The sequence below is a fragment of the Triticum urartu genome, chromosome 2A (genome assembly GCF_056163025.1).
Source record: "Triticum urartu cultivar PI428250 chromosome 2A, HENAU_Tu73, whole genome shotgun sequence".
NCBI classification, from domain to species: Eukaryota; Viridiplantae; Streptophyta; class Magnoliopsida; order Poales; family Poaceae; genus Triticum; species Triticum urartu.
In genome coordinates this window covers 214,010,661-214,028,654 of record NC_141874.1, presented here as the reverse complement: position 1 = coordinate 214,028,654, position 17,994 = coordinate 214,010,661, and the positions used below count along the sequence as shown (strand labels likewise).

General features: G+C 45.2%; 3 protein-coding genes across 3 annotated transcripts; 2 read left to right on the top strand and 1 right to left on the bottom strand.

Moving 5' to 3' along the window:
• Positions 1–2,729: 2,729 nt before the first annotated feature.
• On the top strand, positions 2,730–3,771 carry GDC1 (Ankyrin repeat family protein). The gene is made up of 2 exons (XM_048700102.2): positions 2,730–3,089; positions 3,171–3,771. Exons 1-2 carry the CDS (start codon positions 2,817–2,819, stop codon positions 3,426–3,428), a joined length of 531 nt encoding a protein of 176 aa, XP_048556059.1. The 5' UTR covers positions 2,730–2,816; the 3' UTR covers positions 3,429–3,771.
• Positions 3,772–4,139: 368 nt separating this feature from the next.
• Positions 4,140–12,190, bottom strand: LOC125536830 (phospholipase A I-like protein). The gene is made up of 18 exons (XM_048700106.2): positions 11,444–12,190; positions 10,566–10,713; positions 10,341–10,419; positions 10,092–10,245; positions 9,782–9,991; positions 9,424–9,669; positions 9,169–9,331; positions 8,819–9,079; positions 8,612–8,730; positions 8,367–8,528; positions 7,954–8,146; positions 7,682–7,818; positions 7,065–7,203; positions 6,724–6,930; positions 6,177–6,642; positions 5,875–6,091; positions 5,714–5,803; positions 4,140–4,835 (listed from the first exon to the last, which is right to left on the bottom strand). Exons 1-18 carry the CDS (start codon positions 12,011–12,013, stop codon positions 4,395–4,397), a joined length of 4,002 nt encoding a protein of 1,333 aa, XP_048556063.2. The 5' UTR covers positions 12,014–12,190; the 3' UTR covers positions 4,140–4,394.
• Positions 12,191–12,387: 197 nt separating this feature from the next.
• LOC125536831 (succinate dehydrogenase subunit 3-2, mitochondrial-like) lies at positions 12,388–14,753 on the top strand. Its single transcript, XM_048700108.1, has 3 exons — positions 12,388–12,625; positions 13,692–13,757; positions 14,211–14,753. Exons 1-3 carry the CDS (start codon positions 12,403–12,405, stop codon positions 14,534–14,536), a joined length of 615 nt encoding a protein of 204 aa, XP_048556065.1. The 5' UTR covers positions 12,388–12,402; the 3' UTR covers positions 14,537–14,753.
• The last annotated feature ends 3,241 nt before the right edge of the window (positions 14,754–17,994 follow it).

The following is a 17,994-nucleotide window of genomic DNA, read 5'->3' as shown; positions in this document are numbered from 1 at the left end:
GTTTTCTCAAGCTTATTTCTTCAAGAACTATTTCAAGAACCTCAAGGTAAGTATATGCATCTAACTCATGTGCATGATGATCTCTTGCTTGTTGCACATATTGTTTGCAAGAAAGAATCATGGAAATGAAGGTTATTTCTCTCATCATGTTGCTTTGATGCATATAACCAAGATACATGTAACTCATTACTCATTCCTTCCTGTTGTGCATTCACATATCTTTAGCTTCCATCATAAGCATGATTGCACACTTGTAGGGGGGCCTTATGCATGTTACATGTTCTTTCAAAGCTTTAATGTACTACCTACTATATTCTTATTTGAAACTTTGATGTATGTTGTCATCAATTAACAAAAATGGGGAGATTGAAAGCACATTTGCGCCCTTGGTGGTTTTGGTAATTAATGTCAACATACATATTGTTGGACTAATACTATTATCTAGAATATTTAAGACATGTTCAACAGCAGCATGGCAAGGACATGACGATGTGGACCCCTTTAAAAATGTCAAGGACAAGAATTGGCTACCCCAAGACTCTACATTTTTGGTTTAGTGATCCAAGATCACATTGAGTCCCTTAGGAAATCCAATGCTATTAAAAGGGGATGAGGTATTGTTGATGAGGTTGTTGCTCAAGTGCTTAGTGGTATTGCTCCAAAAACCCTCAATCACTTTCTCTAACACATCTGTTCAAAACCCTAAAATCTTCATTTCGGTCCCACCGATATCACCTACTTCGGACCCACCGAGATGATCATTCCATTGCCACAGCCAAAACCCTAGCAATTCGGTCTGACCGAAATGGTTCTCAGTCCCACCGAGACGGCCTTGCCAAGTTTCTGTAATGAAGTTGCTTCATTTCAGAATCACTGAGATGAACTGATCGGAATTACCGAAACAAGTCTTGCCTTAGCCATTGCACTTCGGTCCCACCGAGTTGGCATAATCAGTCCCACCGAAAATCCTAATGGTCAAGTATTTTGCACTAGTCGGTCTCACCAAGATTATCATATCGGTGCTACCGAGTTGGGTCAAAAGCTTGTAATGGTTGGATTTTTGGTGCTGCCTATTTATACCCCTCCACCACCACTTACTCTTCAAGAGAGCCATCAGAACGAAACACAACTTCCACCGTTCATTTTCTGAGAGAGAACCACCCACTCATGTGTTGAGACCAAGAGATTTCGTTCCTACCATTTGAACCTTGATTTCTAGCCTCTTCAAGTTGCTTTTCCACTCCAATCCTTCTCCTACCAAAGCCAGATCTGTGTGAGAGAAATTGAGTAATGAGGAGACTCATTTGAAGCACAAGAGCAAGGAGTCCATCACCAACACAACATCTATTACCTTTTGGAGAGTGGTGTCTCGTAGATTAGTTAGATGTCACTTGGGAGCCTCCAAGATCATGTGGAGTTGAACCAAGGAGTTTGTAAGGGCAAGGAGGTCGCCTACTTCGTGAAGATCTACCCGAGTGAGGCTAGTCCTTCGTGGACGGAAGCCATGGTGGAATGGACAAGGTTGCTTCTTCGTGGACCCTTCGTGGGTGGAGCATTCCGTGGACTCGCGCAACCGTTACCCTCTGTGGATTGAAGTCTCCATCAAAGGGGACGTACGATAGCACCGCCTATCGGAACCACGCCAAAATCCTCCGTGTCTCCATTGCGTTTGCTCTTCCCAAACTCCATCCCCTTTACATCCTTGCACTTGCATGCTTTACCTTTTCCGCTGCTCATACTCTTACTATGCTTGTGTAGAATGCCTTGTGTGCCTCTTAACATGTGTTAAACTCAACCTTAACTTGAAGAATACTAAAAACTACAACTTTTACTTGTTAAGGGTCTAATCACCCCCCCCCCCCCCCTCCCTCTAGACCCCTCTTCCCGATCTTTCAAAAAAACATAAGATTTTTCCGAAGATGTTTTTTAAGGGCTTTTCACAAGATATTAGAGTGGATGAACATTTTTCTACGAAATCTAGTGCAAATGAAACTCAAAGAAAAATGCCTATGACTTACAATCCTAAGAACCAGACAATCTCAGTAGGAAAAAAACTATGTATTGGAATTCTCCAAAATGTCGTTGAAAATCCTTCGAATCAGAGTCCCTCAAATTCTGGGGTACAAAGGGGGATAGGTTAGCTGCTCAAAAGATGATATCGGGTGCCTTACAAACAAAACGACCCAAAAACCAGAGATGTTCACACCAATACAAATTTCACATTAACTCTCACAAACTTCTAAAGCCCCATTCTGTCAGAGCATGGTTAATAGTATAGCCAGCTGCTAGCTATAAGCCAGTGTCATGTCATATATAGTCCATTTATAGCCAACATGTACAATAGTAGATGAAAAAAGCATACTACTTTTTTGTTATGTGACCCACTTTTCATTCTCATAAAGTGCCTAGGAGCACGTGCTAGAGCTGGCTCTTCACGAAGAGCCCGCTTACCTTCTCTCTCCTCTTCTCTTTCCTCCAACTAAGCACAAATATACTAGTTTATTTCTTATAGCCCGCTGACTCAACTCTATTGTACTTGCTCTCAATCTCTCCCGTGTTGTCCAACGGCACAAGACATAGCACGGCTCCAATATATCTAGTGCACTTTCGGAATATCTCTAGTGTCCAATATATCTCCAAACAGGAAGGCAGGCAAAAGATTCAGAAAGTTCAGGCTAAGCTCTTCAGTCTTCACACACAGCCAAAGTACACACCAAACAGTTCGGTGCTGCTTATCCTTTCCCTTGCATATATCTCTGCCATTCTCCACCTCTCGCTCCCAGACCTGCTCGCGCTCCAACAAGCCGCAAAGCGCCATGGCCTCCATCCCGTGCACCATCCAGCTCGCGACCAAGGCGGCGTCCTCGTCTTCCGGGTGGAGGTCGCCGCGGGCGGTGGGGGGAGTGCTGAGGACCCCGCAGCTGGGCGGCGGCGCAGCGTGGCTGCGGCCGTCACTGTTGAGCAAGGTGGCGCCGGCGAGGGAGAGCGGCAGAGTGAGGTTCTTCAAGTTCGGGAACAAGGACGCTGAGGGCGCCGGCATCTACGGCAGCCAGGCGAGGGACGACTTCGACCGCGACGACGTCGAGCAGGTGAGAGCCCGTTCCCTGAGCTGCCTCTGAATCTCCATTGCTGCCTGCATGCGCTCGGCATCTGACAAGAATGGGCGGCAGTACTTCAACTACATGGGGATGCTGGCGGTGGAGGGCACCTACGACAAGATGGAGGCGCTGCTGAACCAGAGCATCCACCCGGTGGACATCCTGCTGATTCTGGCCGCCTCCGAGGGCGACTTGCCCAAGATCGAGGAGCTGCTCAAGGCCGGCGCCAAGTACGACGTCAAGGACGCCGACGGGAGGACGGCGCTGGACCGGGCTAGCGGCGAGGTCAGGGAGTTCATCACCGGCTTCGCCGTGGCCAAGAAGGCATGATCACTCATGCTTGGAGATTCCGGTTTGGGGTGTGTAGATTCTCCTCCGTTTTGCTGCGGTCGGTAGAGTGAGCTTAGCCGGGAGATTCACGAGCTGCTCGGGTCGGCACGGTGCAACGACTGACCTTGCTTTGCGAAGGACCTGATCTCCATGGAAAGTTTGAGTAGTTGCTGAACCTGACGAGCAGGTTTCGTTGCGTCATCCTTGAACTGAGGCAACTGATATATAATGTTATTCGGAAATAATGTTATTCGGAAGAAGAAGAACCTTGCTTCAGCTTGCTAATGTTATGCAACTATGTAACCGGCTTTAATTTGTAGGTGCATATATTTACTTACTTCAACCTCTTTTTTGTAAATGAAATCTCAGAAATGGAAGAGTGTCAAATGTGCCCTCACATAAAAGTGAAGCATATCAAGAAATCATTCATGTATATTTGACCCGGCATTTAGTGGCTTACACTAACCTGCGCCGGTCAACAGTTCTTCCTGACCAGCATCTACACCAAAACGCCTACAACTGGATCTAGTTTCTACAAGCACCTCGAATCTGCTAAACCAAAAACACAAGATTAAAGAATAAAGAAATAAAAGGAAAATGAAATCCAGACAGTATTTTTCTGCCACGTTTGCTGAGAACGAAGAAATCACAAAAACTAAAACCCGAAATTCAACAATAACACCGCAGGCATTTGAATCTCAACAGAAACACTACCACAGTACAAAGCCTTCAACATTTATTTCATTTGCTTTCCTATTAGTCTCCATCAGTACATGCTCTATGTACTACAGTTTTACAACTGCGGAAGATTTCACCTACCTCCGCCTGCACAGTGAACACGAGTATAAACTCTATAACCCCTTCCTCGTAAAAAGAATTCTATAACCCCATTACGAATCCACACGATCCTTATTTTTTTCTAGTATTATCAATTTCGTATTTTGTATGGGTTGTGAATATCACTAACTACGAAACATTCGGTAGATGGCAGCTGTACTTCAACCTAGGATGTGCGCGGAGTGCTTGTTGAAGAGCAGTGTCCACTGTGACTCCCTCACGGAACAACTTGTCATATAAGAGGCAGATAAACTGAGCCAAGTACTCCTCTTCATCAATATCTTTGTTGCCTTCACCGTTTTTCTCAGCATCGCTGTCTTCCCAGTCACTTATAGGGCTAACAGGTTCAGGCTCCGACTCATCAGCTTCATCATCCCCAATGACAAACTTCCCATTCTCGAGGCTTCCACTTACATCCATCCCATGGTATGCGATTGCCTGGGAATCTGGAGGCTCGACAGATGACGAGATGACTGCTTTGGCACCAGAATCCACGAATGCCTTGACGAGGCCATGAACAAGACCATACTTGCCACTGCACACAATAATCCTCTCCCTCCATGCTCCAACCTGAGCCAAAAATATGAGTTTAAGGTATAACAAATCAAGAGCGCCGTGAACTCTGGATATGCATAGTAGAAAACATGGCAAACAGAAAAAAGACGCTACGATGTGGCAGCTATTGAAAGAGTACATCTGTCCCGCAACACATATTTCTGGGTGTACCCAGGTTATGCTACCAGGGTGGCAGAGGAAAGCAGGTCAAAATAGATTTTCTTGATACTCCCTCCATTCCACAATATAGTGCCTATAGATTTTTGTGAAAGTCAAACTTTGCCAACTTTGACCAAGTGTATAGAGAAAACTGTCTACATCTACAATACCAAACATGTACATTCTGAAAATATAACTCACAATGTATCCAATGATGTGCATTTGGTATTCTAGATGTACCTACTTTTCTCTATAAACATAACTCACGATGTATATTTTATCTATATATAGTATCTAACACCCCTACTTTAGGTGACGTTTGATGCGTACTGTGATACTGGGTTATTTCCGCTCTAGGTCCACCCATATATGGCTGGTGTGAATATACCCATTCCCCTGTACTGTCTTATACGTGAACGGTGCCTCTTTGTCACAACATGGCCAACCACCAATGTTTCGCTACAATTTGGTTCATGACAAATCTTTCGAGTCAGCTGTACATTTACCATGTCAACTTTTGATAACGGTTCCATGAAAAAATATGCATGTTTGACCCCGTATTCCTAGTTGATTTGAGGAATCAACTAGCAATAATGTATACAGATTTTAGTTGAAGATGCTCTTGCATTTCATAATTAACTACATTCCACTGTAAGCATTTTGTACAACAGTTCCTATATATGGACATATGAAGGCTAGTTCAAAGGAAGTGCAATCTACCCATAATGGCTTACCATCCAGCGAACATCTTCAGGTGACATGTGACAAGCAGGCACTGTCCTCCTGAACATATAGGCACCAATTTCTTGGTTATCTTCCATCACCTGCGACAAGGAAACTTAGCATACCCAATGACCTGTCTAGGAAACAAAGAAAAGGAAAAGGCAGTTCCTACTTGTGTTTGGCGCCCTATATAGCGGTGATGTATCCCACCGATTTCAAACGATGGCCATTCCGCAACTAACTCAGACAAACATGAAATCTTTGAAACAGAATATGCACCCTTTCTTTTAGATCCATGCAGCATGGTAGACAAGCTTGTTTTGACACACTGCAGAAACCTGTCTGCAAGTTCCCCTGGCTCAGCAACTACAAATACGTCATTCTGCCAGCTGCAATAGCAAGTTTTGCATCACATAACCAGAACTGCAGGTACAGAAATGCTTGTTTAACTAAACAAAAATATACAAACAATACCTCAATATCGAACCAGTTGAATCATTTTGAAGAGCCAGGTGTATCACACCAACCTGAGGCATATTTTGCAACTTGTCATACAGTGACCGAACATGTCCAGATGGCTGCCATGACTTTATTGGCGATGTTGGTGGTGATGACTTCATAGCTGGGTGACCATCCAGGCTAAGCGGCGGAACTAGGTCAATTCGACCAATCCGTTGAGTGCCTTCTGGACTATACAGAAGTGGACTAGATGGAAAACTCCCAGTAAACAAGGGAGAGGTAATTGGAGTTGGGAGTGCAGTAGTTGGCTTTCCAAATCCAGAAGTGCTATTCATTAGAGTAAGCCTAATACCATTCTGAGAACAGAATGCTTCAAGCGAACGAGTATGATTTATCTTCTTTCCAAAATCAGGATTAAATGAAGCCTCTACAAGTAGAACCACACGTCTCCATCCCAAGGTAGGATTACTTTCACTTAAACCTGAGAGATGATTATAAGATGTTTCAACCCCATATCCCATTAAATGTTACCTGAAGGTGCCAGAATGTAGATAAGACAAACCTGATTTTGATGTACTCAATCTTGAAAATGACAGGGATTTGACAATTCCAGAAGACTTCTCTTCCTCTTGATATCTTGGAACTAAAAGCTCACAAACATTCTTAAAAACCTCTAAATTTTTCTGAATATACTCTTCGGTTGCAGCCTCCAACTTAAGCCAGACAGCCGGGTCAGTCTCATCTAACTCCATACCACACCGGTCATCAACTGACAACATAACAAGATCTTTCACTCATTTGAATATCCAAGATCGTTACTTTAAAAGCGCCAAAATGACTAAAAAATACTTATGGCTATGTTGATATGGGTCGAATGTACAGCTTCCTTGAAAGTTAGATTACCTGGATTAAAGCGGAAATATTGCATCTCAGGAAGCATAGGTATCAGTGTATCCAAAGTTTCTTCCACTCTCTCCACTGAGCATGCACTTTCTATTAAAACTTGCCCAGTGTCCAAGTAGCGCCATCCACCTCTCCGGCTCTAGATGAAGACACAACAGAATTCTATGAGAACAGTGTGCCAAAGGTATATATCTCAGATCGAAGTTCACCGGAATCTACGCATAGTAAATTTACAAGCAATCAGTATTCCTCTTGGATGACTTAGGTGTTTCCTCATAGTACATTTATGCCTGGATTTGTTATTTCTGGAAGAGGGAGATCTGTGGCCACTAAATATAGAGCAGGTTAGACTGATAAATTATTTATAATGGCACTTAATGGAAAATCCTGCATTAATTGAAAATAATTAGACCTTAACCATAAAATTTACAAGCCTAGTGCTCTGTTGCGTGATATTCTAATATTTATAAAATAGGAGAAGTAATTTCCCACAGGAAAAAGGAAAGTACCAATCTCGTAAAGAACTGGTTGCACATTGGATACCTATCCCACAACATTGAATATTTTAATGATGAAGTTGTTGAAGCAGCAAATTCAAGAACTATGACGCGTATTACCTTAGTTGGAACTGAGCCACACCCTATTGAAACTAGGCAATCTATTCTCGTATCAGGCCACAAAAGTTGTGCTTCTCTTATTGCAAAGATCGTGGGATTGTTCGCTACAATCGCTCCATCTTGCCAGCGATTTACATCTGATAATTAAAAAGAAAGAGAGGAAGAAAACAGTAAACAAGATAAATGAGTACAGAGGTACATGCTCCAAGATAATAGAGGCATACTAATTCTTGCACAAATTGAAATCCAATAGCGAGTTTAGGAATGTTTACCATCAGAGAAATCATCCAGATAATATGGAGCTGCAGATGATGCTCTTATGGCTTCCCATACGTGATGCTTGCAGCTCCCCATAAAAGCTCCACGTTTAATCCCAACTGGTGCACCAGAAACAACCGTTCCAACTGCGCCAGGAGATGGACTTTCTGCCATTCCTGGTGATACCTCCAGAGTGCCCGGTGGATACTGGAATACATTATCAGATTATCATATGACACAAAACATAAAAAGAGAAGACAGAGAACGGAAGCAGGAGGACGCTGATAGCTAAAGTAATACTACTAAATAATACTTTGTATCTTTCTTTCTGATTTCACTTTTGATAACTAAATAGTCCCAGCATACAGCTGTATAAAGTACAGTTGAAATTGAAAACGATAGAGCAATAATGGAGGATAAGAAGAACCTGATAGTTCCGGAATATATATGGTTGGGCAGGCATGGCGCTGACTAAAGTTGATACAGCAAAAACCTTCGGAATGCCTTTCACAGAAGACTCTATTAGAAGGTCACCGTCATCATCAGCACACATTTCCTTTAGTAACCTCTCAAATTGATCTGCGCTGTGCTGTAATTAAAATCTCTTAGTCACCACCTCACCACACTGCAGAACATGAAACGCCACAAAGAAGTTCAATTGTTCATTTATACCTTCGACCCATGTACAACCACTCTAAAACTCTGTGATGAACTTTTGAAAAGTTGATCAAGTTTCTCCTTCCATGTAGCAGCTTCGTCCTTAGGGACAGGTTCCGCAAATACAAGTTTACCTTAAAAAACAGCAGTTTAATTGACAGCACATTATTGTTAATATAATTAAAAAAGTAATGAAACATGAAGAGCCAAAAAAACATTCACCAAGTTTTGTATATATCTCTTCACACTGATCCAAACTCATCTGCTTGATTCCAAGAGCCATCGCAAGCATGCCACCTGTTGATGTACCACATATGAGGTCAAACATTTCATGTATGCGCTTCCCAGTTCCTTGCTCTATCTGTTTTAGCATTTGGACAGTTGCAAGGCCCTTCATGCCACCACCATCCATTGAAAGAATGCGCAGACCCTTCTTTGCAACTGGTCTCCCTCTTATTGCCCGACGCAAGTTCTCGTTCTCCCCTAAAGAGATCCACAAACACATCAACACATGTTATGGTTACTGACTGATCACGAGAAAACAAGTCAATCAGAACCAACAATATGCATACCTAGAATTGCGAGAGCGCGAGCAGCTGCCTTGCTGACACGCTTCTCTTGTGAAAAAGTAGAGCGAATTAAGAGGTCACGTAAGCTCTCAGAGTGAATGAGGGTGCGACGAGTCTCCAAGCAGAAAGCCAAATTGCCAACTGCAAATAGAGATAAGCGTTGCACCTAACAAAAGGAAGCAAATAACGGTGAGCCCCCAGTGGTTATCCAAACAACATATCAACCATCAACCAGAGTCTAAATCCAGATCATCTTGCCTCAGAGTTCTTGTGTGCACAAAGTGCTTTCAGTGACTTCAGCACATCTTTTCTCAACATCTTTTGAGCAACATGATCAGAAACAAAAGTTAATGTGACCACAACTTGCAATACTGATATTAATTCTTCATCATCAAATGATTTCAGTACAGCTTCTATAGGCTTCATAATATCACACTTAATCAGCTGCATTGCTGATGAAATATCTGACGCCAGTGACGAAAGAGCAAGGCATGCTTGCTCGACCTGAAAAGGTGATTGTCAATTATTGAAATTAAAAAAATGTGGTATGCTTGAAATATACAACTATTTTCACAAAATTCATCAAATATATGGATGTTCAGTGTTGAGTAGGTACCACGTGACGGTTATCACTGCTTATCATGCTGATAAGCTGTCTGACAGCATTTTCTTCTTTGCTAATGGCAACTTGATTGGTACGATCTTCCATTATTTTGGCCAACGCAGAGGCCAGCAAAGGGTGGTGACAGGAAGAGAACCGGAAAACAAGCGAAAAGAAGGCACTAAGTTTGTGCCTGGCCGCAATGAAGTAGGAATAGTTCTCAGTCTGGAAACAAAACCCAAAGGCAAATTTGTCAAGAAAAGAGTTGCAAGTAATGAGATGACCTAGCTAGCAGAATGATAGAATTCCAAGATAGTTTATCTACCTCTATTTCCACAGTGACAGACTTAAGACTTTCAAGTGCATCAATTCTAATATTTGCAAGTGTGAGATGTCTAAGGTTATGCAGCGGCAAAATTTCTGGAAGAAACTCTAGGGGATTTCCGAACAAGCGCAATACACGCAGCTTAGGCACTGACCTGCGGGAAATCGACAATGAATTGTGAGGAAAAACAGCACAAATTAATAGAAGCTACAGAAAAATAAATAACCTCTATAAATAATATTTAATAACCTGAAATCCAATAATGGACGGACAAGCTTGTTGTGTTCTAGTGATAATTCCTCCAGCAAAACACATTGCCGCAGTTCTACTGCTTGGTAAAGGAGGGGAGAAAGCTTAGATCATTGCAAGGACAGTTGATATGCATAACCTTGAATGGCAAGAAGTCTTGAGATACAACAAAGCTGTAAACACTAATTTTAGAGTTATTAATGAATTAAAGGTGTGCTCACTAACCAGGGACAGAAACTAGCATGTTGTTGTCAGCTGTAAGCACTTTCAAGTTCTTCAAGTCACCAACTTCAGGTGGCAAAACTGACAATTTATTGTTGTCAATATATAGCTTCTCAAGAAACGAAAGGCGAGTTAGTTCAACCGGAAGCACCTGCCAAGTTTTCATATAACATTTCATGGTTAGAGTTGCCTTTGGATGCCAATCAGTCTCAAATTTCATAGCCTTGCAGCCGACAAAAAGGTAACACATAGTATTTCAAAATTGAGAAGCACGTAACAAGTCACAGTTGACAACACTAGTGAAACTGTTAATAACGCATTAAAGGCCCTAAGGGGTCGTAAGCTCAGGATTAATAAGATAATTGGCACGTTAACTATAAGATTTCACTCATTGGACAAAAAAGTCTAGAAGCTGTCCTACTGCAAATGTTAGGTTTCATTGTTCAGTACTGAATGCACAGAACAGGCATCTTCCTACAAAACGATCAGCATTAAGCATCAAACAGACAGCTAGATCAGACATGATTCCACACCACCAGTCACACAACGCATGATGCTGAATTTCACACTGGAACAGCAGGGTTTCTAGTAAAAGCTAACAGCCACATATGACCAAGAAATGTTCACACGCCATCAGCATGCTGCATGTGTCCACCACAAGGCACAGCGCCAAGCTATACACCCGTGCCCGAGGTTAAACCTGATCAGAATCTCTACAACCAAAAGCAGACCAGTGCAGACTGCAGAGCAAGCATCCAAACACAGCGCCCAGGAGCTTCTACACAAATCCCAAACCCACGATGGCACTTCCCGTATCTACATTAATCACGCGCGCATGGAAAACGACAAGGAATTCGAATGTGTGGGAGTGATGGACTGACCATGAGGCCGCAGTTGCAGAGGCTGAGCACCGTGACGGAGCGCCAGTGGTCGGCGAGCACGGGCACCCCTGCGGCGACGGCTCCATCAGCAGCCGGTGCGGGCGCGAGGTTGGATCTGATGAGGCGCGCGAGGACAACGGCGCCGTCGCCGGTGCTCTGCGTGGAGCCCAGCGCCCGCGCGACCCGCACCGAGCGCAGCGCCTCCCGTCTCCTGACGACCCGCATCTCCACCCCCACCTCGTCCCCGTCGTCGGCGGGCCTGAGATCGACGCAGACGACGTCGTGGGGCGGGGGCAGCGCGACCATGAGCTGGGACTGGAGGCGCAGCGCGACCTGGTCCTCGTCGTCGCTGGTGGACCAGTCGAGCTCGATGCGGAAGCCGAGGTCGCCGTTCATGGTGGCGACGGGCGAGGAGGAGGAGGCGGTGGGCGACGCGGCGGTGGGGGACTGCGGGGGCGGGGCCGGGGGCGAGGAGGGGTCCTGATCGGGCTCGTCGGCGAAGTCGCCGTAGTCGAGGGTGAGGTGGAAGATCTCGGAGCTGCGCTTCCAGCCCAGGCCCCAGGACGACATGGCGGGCGCCGCCGCATCAAATGGCGGGCGCTAGGGTTCTTCGAATCAGGAAGCGCGGGGGGGATTTGGGAGGAAGTGGTGTGAGAAGGAAGACGAACGCAGATCAGAGGAGCGCAGTGTGGGCGTTGCGCGTCTCGGTTCGTTTGGTTTGGCCCTGCGGAATTTTCTTTGCGTCCCTTTTCTTTCTTTCTGTTTGGGGTTTTACCTTCCAAACTCCGCTACCGACACTGTACGGGTCCACAGCACAGTGTTTCCTACCCGAAATTAACGAAACCCCCAACTCCAAACAGCTTTGGTTTTTTTTCTGAGGGGAGGCTACCCAACTCCAAACAGGTTTTTTTTTTTAGGATCAACTCCAAACAGCTGGAGAGGCGAGGCCCCATCCATACATGGGCCTAGTTTCCCTCAGCTGCGCTGCCCGGCCCAACTGTCTTCACTTTGTTTTAAGCCCAGCCAGCAATCTATCTCCTCCCCATCGTGCATCTTCCTTCGTCGAACCAAAGCGGTACGGAAGGGAAGCAGGCGCCGTCTCCGTCGCCGTCGTCTCGTTCGTCCCCAAATCTTCACCGAGCTTCCGCTCCGCTCTCGCCCCGCGCAGCAACGCGGAGGAAGGTAGGGACCTTCCATTCTCTGCCTCCTTTGTTTTTATTGGTTTCTTCTGCCTCCCTGCTTGTGATCCTCGTTTTGGTACGCGTACGTGGATTTCTTCTTCATAGCGTTGCTCTCTCCCCGATCCCCATCCCGCGAATCAACCTTCTCCTTCTCCTCGTAGCAGATGCGGCCGCTTAGGGTTCGTTGCTCGCCGCCGTCCTGACCTCATCAGACGGCGCCGATCCACGTCAGCATCCACTTGCCCCCGCTCCTCCCTCCACTTACAGGTCTGGACAGATCTGCACATGATTCCCTCTCCCCCTTTCAGAATTAGGGCCGTCCGGTAGCACCATAAGGATTCTGCTTGTTCAGTGGGTGGGTTTTTGTGTGGATCGAGAAGGATTTCTACGGTGATTTCATGTCTATGTAATGAGCCAAACCTATGAAGCGGTCAGTAAATTTGCGAATTGATTGATGGTAGATGGTGAAACTCTATTATGTGATGTGTTTATTTCAGATGCGTGTGTGTTGCACCGAATTCTAGATTGAGGTAGTACAGATGTTGAGTTTAATGCCGGTAACGAATTGAGAAAAAAAATTCACAAATCCGCGTACTTAGTGAATGACTCATTTCTTGTTGGTCTAGTGGATGGAGCTTTCTGTTTTTGTATCTTTTGTCTTACTTGTGAACCTGCCAGTCCAAAGCAAGAATTTCATCTATTAAACACCAAACAAATTAGTCTAGTGGTATTTAAGACTATCCACCATTCACCATAGACAACAAATTTGTATCCACAAGTCTTTCCAAACAGGCGATCACTAATTTCACTAGCTTATTTTTGCTGTAGCTTATCTGGACAGCTGTCTTATGGCACCCTTAGTTTCGGCGTTTACTGGAAATTCGTTAAAATGCGTCATTTTATCTGTATTTCAATAAATAGAACTCAGTAGTTTCAGTTGGTATTGGTATTTAGCAGTATGGACATGAATCTGATCTTTCCAAGTTCAGTAGACAAAGAACCACTTTCTTTATGACCGAAGTGTGCTGATGCTCATGTATTGATGATATTGGTTCTTCATTGTGCAGGAATGGACAAGTATCACAGCAACACCCGCTTTGCACCCCTTAGAGACGCTCCATTTGCTCTCCGTGGTAAGTGCTCTTGGAGGAATTTGCTATGTTATTTGTACCTCTGAATTCTGAAATAGTTTGGAGATATCAAACAAACACACCACAAGTCAAAGTGGGTGCACATATGCGCCTTTCAACTGCATCTTGTTGTGTACTTTTGTAGGATGTGTAATGGACTAACAGCTGAGGTGCAAGCTGGAAAGAATATTAGATAGAGTGGTTTGATTGGTGTGTTATAAGAGAATGCATCTATATCTCATTTTTATCTGCATATATGGGTTCGTAAGTCAGTTTGTTGTTTACTGAAGAACATCCATGTTTTTAGTTCATAAATCTTTGGCATGCAATTGCTATGTGTAAATGGTACTATACTATTATCAACATTGTTTTCATCATTCTTGCTATTCTTCTCTATAGCAATCTGCAGTTTACTTTTCTAATAAGGCTGGTCACATTTGTTGCCTTTATCTTCAGGTGCCTTTGGTACCTCCAACTCATCTTTCAACAACATGGATGGCCTTAGACACTCCTCAAGCATTGGGCAAGCAAAGAGCTACACATCTTCTCCCTTAGGAGCTCTGCGACAGAAGATGCCTCCATCTGGAAACCGATCCCTACATACAAGTCGTCCCCTGTCTGCTCCTGTTGCGAACCGCCCACTGTCTCCCCATCTTCCTCTGAAGAAGCCACAGCTGAGCGCCACGTTCTCCATCTCACACCGTATATTTGGCGTTGCGCTGGGTGCTGCCATCATATCCATTCCTCTTGCTACCAGGTTTGGCGTCATGTTTGAGGTCTGAGTGAAATGCAGCCTGCGACGACGAGGGGTAACATTGCTGTGACGGTTCCGTTGTTGCGCATAATGCAACTGTAGGTGCAGTTGTAATAACTGTCTTATCAATCCTGCAGATTTTATGAATAATGTGGGAAACTATCCTAAACATCAGTGTAATGAAAACATAATTTTGGGTCTTCTTTGGTACGAGGTCTGCAAATCCGAACCAGATCTTTTGCTTTGGTTTCAGTGTTTTCCTTGCTCTTGCAAAAGGGGCATTAGTGTTTGATAGTTTTTGTCTGTTGAACTGATATTTCAGTGTCATGTTTCCTGCTGCACATATGTTGGAAGTGTTGTATTTTCGACTCCAGGGCATGTTTGGTTGTGGGGGGGAAGTCCGGGATCCCCGCCTGATCCCTGGGTAGCTGCCACCCGTGGACAACTCTCCCTGGGCAAGCCATCGCCCCGTCGTGGTTGCTCCGTTGTGTTCGTAGCTGCTGTGCTGCCTGCCCTCCATGGCATCTCGCCTGGCTGCTGTACCGACGAAAACGCCGACGTCTTGTCTGGCCGCTCCAGTGATGAGAACGCGGTCGTCCTCGCCAGCCAAGCAGTCCCTTTGAGGCAAAACGGACAAAACAGACGGCCAGCGCGCGGGCGTAAACGAATTTTTGTTCGTTTTTGTCCGCTTTTGACCCATCACGGCCCAAGTTTGCGCCTTTTTTGGGGTGAAACGGACAGCGCGTAGACGGGCAGGACGCGCGCGCTTGTCCTCCCCTGACCCGTCCGTCGGTGGCACAAAGCAAAACTCGTTCGCGCCCCATTTGGCGCTATTTTCCCCCAAACCATCTCACGCCCCCCTCCCCGCCCCCCCCCCCCACCCACCCACCCTCCCTCGTCCACGACCGACGCCTACCCGAATTCCGGCGACCTGGCCGTCGACCTGCATGAAACGGTGAAGAAGAAGAAGAAGGCCAAGGGTGCAAGAAAGCCGCGGTCGGAATGCACGTCGGAGGAGCTCGCCAAATTGGACGCAGAATCGGCGAAGAGGAGGAACCGGAGGGTGGCCATCCGTTCGTCGTGATGCAAGAAAGCAGGCACGGCCACCGTTTACGGGCACCATGCCGTCCCCCCGCGTCCTGTTCGACGGAATGCCAACACCAACGCCAACGGTCGACGACCCCTTCTACAACCAGTTCATGGAGGATGTGATCTACGAGGGTCGGCATGGCGGTGCCTACGATCCCGAGGAGACCCAAAGTCAGAATGGCCGCCCAGTACGTTGCCGATGAAGAGGCCCACGGTCGTGCTGACTACGACCATGGTGACTCATGGCATAAAGACGATGACATCTATTGCAAAGGTGATGGTGATGAAGAATAAGGCAATGACATTGATATTGGGGACGAGCCATTGTTCATCGACGAGCTCACCCAAAGAGCGGAAGCACAAAAGAGGAGGAAGAGCATTCGCACGGATTCATATTCACAAGACAAGGACAAGTTGATTTGCCAATGTTGGATGGAGATTAGCCAAGATCCGAGGACCGGCGCGCAACAAAAGGGCCTTGTTTTTTGGACAAGAGTCCACAAAACATTCCATGAAAAGAAGATGTTTGAACCCTATCAAATTACGAGTGACCGTGGCATCACCTCGATTCAAAAGAGGTGGTTGTTCATCCAACAAGAGTGCAACAAGTATTATGTCGCACTTGAGAGCGTTGAAGCATGGCCCGTGAGTGGTCTCGGCATTGGGGACATGGTATGCTCTCCTCATCCTAGTTTTTCGTTGCTACGGCCATGAGACTTCGGTCTTGTGTTGACACCAGATTTTGGCACGGTTAAGAACTTAAGTAAGATGGCCTCAAATGAAAAGGTGCTCAAAATAAGAAAGTTTTGTATCATCAAAAAGATAAACTTTGATATTTGGGTCATAACCATCCGGTCTCATCTCTAAGGCCGAAGTTGTGTTCGAAGTATTGAGATTTAGTATTCATAACACTATTCGGCTGATTATGCCCTCAGGACGACCTCAAATGGAAAATGTTTCAACATGAAAGTTGTGCGTCTCGTCGAAACGGTTGATTTTGATATAAAAATCGTTTCAATCTGAGTACGTATGCAAAATTTAGAGCCATCGGAATACAGCCTTGTCAGGAGGCAAAAAATGGCGCCCCCCGCCAGACGCCCTGTCTGATGGGTAGCGCGAATAATAGCCTATTTTACGCGAGCGATTTGGCCATTAAGATGACCTCTGATCAAAAAACATTCAACATGAAAATTGTTTGTCTCGTCGAAACGATCAAGATTGCTTTTGGGCTTGTTTCCATCCGAGGTCGTTTACCACCTCAAAAATTACCCGCAAGGTGCAGCCAGTTTAAACCGAACAGTTTTGGAAAGTTCGGACAAAACCAATACAAATTTGACTAGGGTATTGGACATGAATCCAAGCCTTTTCCTCGCACAGGAAGTCCAGCCGCCTCTTATATATCTAAGGGGTGACGGCCGATTGAACAACACACAATCGAACAAATCATCTATCACTTTTTATCTTTTATCTTTTCTCCTTGACCCTAGTACTTCTTCTTCTTCGTTCTCTGTATGTTCTTCTTGTTACAGGATGACGAACCTCGAGGCCCTAGGGCGGTCAGGCCGACCTAGGGCAGCCCATAGCCGCCGCACGCCCTGACGGGTCCCTCCCGAGCATGTGGGGTTTGGGTCCTCAAAAGCGCTTGCCGGATTGCCTGTGTACTGTACTTCTGGACGGGTCTCCTTCTACGTGAGCTGCGATGCATCACCCTCGGTGTTGGAGGTACATGGTGACGTGTTCGTGTGCGAACACAATTTTTGACGACTACGCTGGGGACGAAGATTTGAACGGTCTCCAGCCCGTTCTTGCCACGAAGAGATCGTCATCTAGGATTTGCAATCTACAAAGGTAATATGAATATCCAATTCACTTATGTAGATGCAAATAATGCATATGTTGTTGCTATATCGTCTAATGAGCATATTGTATCGGTTAGCCCTAGTTTTATCAATCATGCATCTAATTATGTGCAACAGCCGATTCAGAATAATCTTCATGCTTCAACTTCATATAATTTTAGCAACATGCAACATATGTATCCCAACTCCCATGCATCAGCAACCCCACAAATCTATATGCCGATGAACAACATGATGAGTTCGGTTAATGAAGTTGAAACACCCCATGTAGGAACTTTCAATGGCATGCAACATAGTGTTTCATCTTTTTATTCATCAGCAGCTAATTTGCAACATGTTAATACAAACATGCCGGTGGATAGGGGAACTGGCCATGCTATTACTAGTTATTCGGCCAATTATCCTCAAACATCGTATGCTACACCTCATGCTACTAATTTTTTGGCACCATACGCAATTGTAGATGTTCATAATTCGGCTCCTCACCTTCATGCTCATGGCCGAATAAGTGAGAATTCTACCAGAGCGCATGTGTCTT